At 42.6% G+C, this 6,000-nt stretch overlaps 1 protein-coding gene across 1 annotated transcript in view; it reads right to left on the bottom strand.

The window, feature by feature from the left end:
• Window positions 1-1,350: 1,350 nt before the first annotated feature.
• LOC139168578 (lipase member M-like) overlaps window positions 1,351-6,000 on the bottom strand; it is a 178,390-nt gene continuing 173,740 nt past the window's right edge. Inside the window, exon 12 of the mRNA XM_070754203.1 lies at window positions 1,351-1,545. Within this exon, the coding sequence (XP_070610304.1) occupies window positions 1,351-1,545 (195 nt within the window). The remainder of the gene's footprint in view (window positions 1,546-6,000) is intronic.

Below are 6,000 nucleotides of genomic sequence, written 5' to 3'. Positions count from 1 at the left end.
ATCATCTTTTGTGACCTTATGACCATCAATATCAATGAGGAAGCCAGATTAACTTAGCAAGCATGTTATCAATTTAAGAACTGCAGCCATTCACTTAACAAAGTAATTTATTGTTTGGATTTCTATGCCGCCCTTCTCCATAGACTCTGTAGATGCAAGGCAACTGCTCTGTTCAGCAACAGAAATTTGGGGATCGATTGTGATCATAAGTCAAGGACTACCTATACTGGTAAAATAGAGATGAGAATACAAACAGGAAACTTCAGATATCCAGAAATAATAAACATTCTGACCAAACCAAATGGAAGCGAAGTGCACAAGATTCTTTTAATTCCAATCATATTCCTGGTTGAATGAATAGTGAGGTGGCCTGGAGGTGGAGCTTTTGCCTCCAAATCAGGAGGATGTGAGTTCGATCCTTGGTAGAGGAAGATATTTCTCTCTCTGGGCACAATGAGAATATATCTGCTAAACAAAACTCTGCATTGGTGACACGAAGGGCATCTGGCCAGTAAAGAGTCAACTCCATTCAGTTGTTCAGATTCCATTCGCAAGGGATTATGACATCATTAAAATGGCTGACTCAATCTGAGGAAGGGGAGTGAGGAAAAAAGGCAATTGCTGAGAAACAGAATGCACCTTTATAAATAATCCAAATCTGTATTGCAGAAGCATACACAAATATACAACTACTCTCCAAAAAGACCTTGACGCTGTTTCTGAGTGGTCTAACACATGGCAACTCCAAATCTCAACAAGCAAATGCTCTGTCCTACACATTGGGAAGAAGAATCTGAACTCCAAATACGCTCACCTCATATGCTGCAATGTCCTGCCTGTCGGCGACTACTTCAGCTTCAACCACAACAACACAAGAGCACACAACAGATTTAAATTTAATATTAACCTCTCCAAACGTGACTGTAAAAAATATGACTTCAGTAACCGAGTTGTCGAAGCATGGAACTCATCACCGGACTCCATAGTGTCATCCCCAAACCCCCAAGATTATCTACGGTTGACCTATCCAGATTGCTAAGAGGTCAGTAAGGGGCGAGTACAAGTGCACTAGAGTGCCTTCCGTCCCCTGTCCTATTGCTCTCCTATATCTCCTATACCTTTCTTCTATTCCTATATCTCTTCTTCTATTCTTTCATTGATAGGTTCTATTACTATATCTTCTTTTCTATTATTTCTTAGATATATTTTACTATGAGTATCTCCTCTATAACCTTCATCATGTATTTTACTATGTGTATATAGATATATACCCACTAAAACTCTCATTGTGTATTGAACAAAATAAATAAATAAAATAAATAAATAAAATAAATACAGCAAACTATTGATTTACACAGACTTCTCCATCAATTGAATTATTTTGAAGAAAATGCGTTCGGGAGCATTGAGTCCCCAGATCAAATCCCAGTGGGTCCAGTCTGACCATGAGCGATGGTAAACCAGGTTAACAATATCAGAGAGCAAGTTTTCTATATCTTTTGGGTCTGCAATCGTGTCTTGTTCCCCATACCACACTGCAATTGGCTTTTATTTGATATGAAGGAGGAACACTCTAGAAAATAAAACAAGGGATCATAATATTGATAATTGTAATATAGTGTTGAAACTGAGTCGCAATCTGGAAACAGTTACACTTTTTCATATGCATCAGATGTTAATTGTCATTCAAATATTAGGATGGGGATGAGAGAAGAGACAGGAAAGAAGATGAGAAGGAAAATGTTATCTTCATTTACCCTTTCATTGTTATTTTCATTGTTTGTTGTTGCTAACTTTCATGCCCAATGGAGAAAATCATAGTATTTAAAAAACTATGATAGCATCAAAGCTGGTTAAATGCATTCATAGCTTTTGTTTAATAGAGTAATAACAATAATAGGACACAGTGGAAATATTTCCTAAGAAGGAAAATATAAATCAAGCACATAATCAAAATATCTTTACTAAGCAAGGCACCTTTATGTAAACAACCTTTACATAATCAAAGAATCTTAAAAAAAAAAAAGGTATAACTATGTCAAAGTTAAAAACTATACCCATGGTGTTGATATATGAGTTTTAATTAACTTATATGGGATTGATTTTTACCCAAAGTCTATTATAACACAGGTTCTTAATATAATATTTGTAATTTTAATATAATATTTTAATATTTTAATTATTTTAAAATCATCATACAGTATTTATTTTCCAAAATTTTTCCCTCTTACCTGCTAATATATCATCTGATTTTTGTACTCATAATCAAAATAGTGGAACAATCCTGTATCCAGCATCTATCAAAAACATTAGAGAAAGCATTTAGATATAATATATATTTCTGTTATTATAATCATACCAAATGCAAAGAGCAAGAACTAAACTGGTAACAGGAAATGCTTCATATAAAACAATAAAAATGTTTATTGAAATCAAGAGAAGCTATTGAGCACTTGTAAAAAAAAAGATTTCTTCTTTTAAAAAAGAACTCTCAGCTTGGTAAATAGAATTACATTTTAAATACTTTTTGTTGTATCTTGTAATGGCTACCTTGTATCTCCTGTAAATAGTTTGTTCCGTCTTCCAGCGCTGTCTGAGCCGAAGCAGGAAGTTGCTCCTGATTGGCTCAGACGCGGCTGGCTCTTGCTTTGGCGGGAGCCGCAAATGTATAAAAGAAGTGGCTTTTCCAAGCAGAGCCAGTCGGTACTTGCTGAATTGTCACTTGCCTTGCTGAGCTGTCACTTGTTCTCTGAGCTGAATAAAAAGTACCGATTTGTTTGAACCCTGTCTCTGGGTCTACTTCACTGGCGACGAACGGACGGAAGAAAACATCGCGTGCAACATGAGCAAAGTCCAGATCGGCCAGGCTCCGGAACTCTTCAACCCCGAGAAAACGTCCTGGGACGAATACATGGCCACCTTCGAGATCTTCCTCGAGGCGGCAGGGATACAGGACGCCGAAGCCGATCGCAGACGGGCTATCTTTCTGAATTACTGCGGCCCAGAAATCCGTGGCCTTGCCCAGACTCTCACCGACCCGCAGCCAGCAAGAACCGTAGCTTGGGACGCCCTACAAGACAAGCTAGCGAGCCATTTCAAACCGACCAAACCAGCCATGGTTTTTCGGCATCAGTTTTCCATGATGGCTCAGAAGGAAACTGAATCAATCAACCAGTTTACAACGCGACTTCGAACGGTACTTGCTCAATGCAAGTTTAAAGACCCGGAAGCTCGCCTCACCGATGCCTTGGTTTTCGGCATGAGAAGCGCCACGGTGAGAAACAAACTCCTCACCGAAGAAGAGCCGACTCTACAAACCGTGATTAAACTAGCGCAAACCGCAGAAGCCGCCGACGCAGCAGCTAGAGAATTAAAAGAACACGGAAGGCGAGAACTCATCGCCAAGATTGACTCCGCGTCTCCCCGCGCCGTGGAATCAGACGACCTCAGCCAACCAGCTCACAACGGGGACAACTGTTTCCTGGTACAAGACCAGCCGAGACACCACAGAGCTACTCACCCAGCCCCCTGCGCGGGCTGCTGGGGGAACCACCAGCGCCATCTATGGCCCTTCAGAGACGCCACATGCCGCCGCTGCAACCGTCAAGGCCACATCGCCATCGCATGCAGAGCAACGGCACCAGAGGAGACATTTGCCACACCGCAGCACCAACGACCACAAAACCAGACGCCCCAACCACGAGAAAATCGACCGTTCCGCTATTCGGGTCAAAGGAACTACTCAACCGCTAACCGCGACTACTCTAGAGGTAACACTCAATTTTCCGTGAATAACACGGCAACAAAAAAAGGGGCCAAAATTGTTATCTCACTGTTACTAAATAACCAACCATGCTCGATGGAGCTTGATACTGGGTCTAGGTATACCATTATGCCTTGGGAGAAGTTTAAACTGTATATGCCTAATATGTCTAAATCTGATCTAAAACAAACCTCTTTAGTGATCAGAGATTTTCAAGGGGGGGTAATCTCGGTCCTGGGAACAGCATATGTACCTATTGTATTCAAGAATGTCAAATGTACCCTACCCATGCTTATTGTAACGGGGGCTAAGCACTCTCTCTTGGGGTTGGCTTGGATGGAACCTTTGGGGATTGAAATTTCGGGTGTGTGTAATGTAAACTGTGATAATATGCCTAACTTTGTGCAAGAGTTCCCCGAAGTGTTCAGCCCCACCTTAGGATCCTATAAGGGGCCCCCTATATCGTTTTCTATTGACCCCAAGGTCCCACCAGTCAGGCTAAAACCTCGCAGGGTCCCCCTTCCGCTTCTCCCCAAACTAGACCTGCAGCTGGATAAACTTATAAGCCAAGGTATTTTGGTCCCTGTGGAACAAGGGCCATGGGAAACTCCCATAGTTACACCTCTGAAGCCAGATGGTTCTTTAAGGGTTTGCGCTGACTATAAATCTACCCTTAATAAGGCCCTCCAACATCACCCCTACCCCATCCCGGTGGTACAACAACTCCTACACTCCCTGGGGGAAGGGAAAAGGTTTGCAAAGATCGACCTCGCGCAGGCTTACCAGCAGCTTCCGGTCGATGAACAAACAGCAAATGCACAAACAATCGTAACGCACAGGGGGGCTTTCAAATGCACGAGATTACAGTTTGGGGTGAGCATAGCCCCAGGGATATTTCAGAGCATTATGGAACGCCTATTGTCAGGGGTTAATGGGGCCATCCCATATTTTGATGACATCTTAATTGCAGGGGGAAACCAGGAACAAGTAAACAAAAGAATAAGGGAAGTACTTAGGAGGTTACAAGACAAAGGCTTAAGAATCAAGCCTGACAAATGTGTCTGGGGAACCAACAGTATAGAATTCCTAGGATATAAAGTAGACAAAGAAGGTATCCACCCCACAACAGAGAAGCTGAGAGCCATTAGGGAAGCCCCAGAGCCACGAGATAAGAATGAGCTGCAGGCATTTTTAGGCCTCCTTAATTTTTATTCCGTTTTTTTAAAGCAGAAGGCAACAGTAGCAGAGCCTCTACATCGTTTACTCCAGAAGGAAACCCGCTGGACCTGGGGAGAAACTGAACGTGAAGCTTTTTTCCAAATAAAGCAATTACTAACTTCTAAAAGTGTGGTAGTCCAATATAGTGCTTCACTACCCATTAGGCTTACGTGCGACGCTTCACTGTACGGCATAGGAGGAGTCCTAGCTCATGTTCTGCCTAATAAGACAGAGGCCCCAATAGCATTTTTTTCAAGAACCATGACCAGCACAGAGAGGAATTATAGCCAGTTAGACAAAGAGGCTCTAGCTTTAGTGGCAGGGGTAAAGAAATTTCACAATTACATTTTTGGGAGAAGTTTTGAATTAGTCACTGACCACAAGCCTTTGCTAGGTCTGCTAGCCCCCAACAAGCCCACTCCACCTTTTATGTCTCCAAGACTGATCAGATGGGCTCTTTTCCTCTCAGGGTACCAGTATGATCTCACCCACAAGGGGGGGAAGGAAATCAATCACGCAGACGGCCTCAGCAGGTGCCCCATAACAGACTTAGTGGAGGACCCTGCTCCTTCCACAGATGTACTAATGATAGAACTCGAGGATAACCCACTAACCACGGCCAAAGAGGTAGCTGCACACACGCAGCAAGATCAAATCCTTAAACAAGTGGTAAACTGTGTACTTAAGGGATGGCAAAATGATTCTGTGAAACCTGAATTGTGTGACTTCAAAACCAAAAGACTTGAATTATCTTATGTAAAGGGTTGTCTGCTGTGGGGAGATAGAGTGATCATCCCCAAAAGCCTAAGGGAAAAGGTACTCAAAATGTTACATGTGGGCCATCCTGGGATTGTCAGGATGAAGAGCCTAGCAAGAGGGCATTTATGGTGGCCAGGTCTGGATGCTGATATTGAGAGCTGGGTATCAAAGTGTGACCCATGCCAAGAGTCACGGCCTAATCCCCCCAAAACAACTCCGGCTGAGTGGGAGCAGCCTGCTGGTCCTTGGTCAAGAATCCA

This window comes from Erythrolamprus reginae, chromosome 5, assembly GCF_031021105.1.
Source record: "Erythrolamprus reginae isolate rEryReg1 chromosome 5, rEryReg1.hap1, whole genome shotgun sequence".
Lineage (NCBI taxonomy): Eukaryota > Metazoa > Chordata > Lepidosauria > Squamata > Dipsadidae > Erythrolamprus > Erythrolamprus reginae.
Note: the sequence above shows the minus strand (reverse complement) of the source record. Positions and strands in the feature narration are given on the sequence as shown.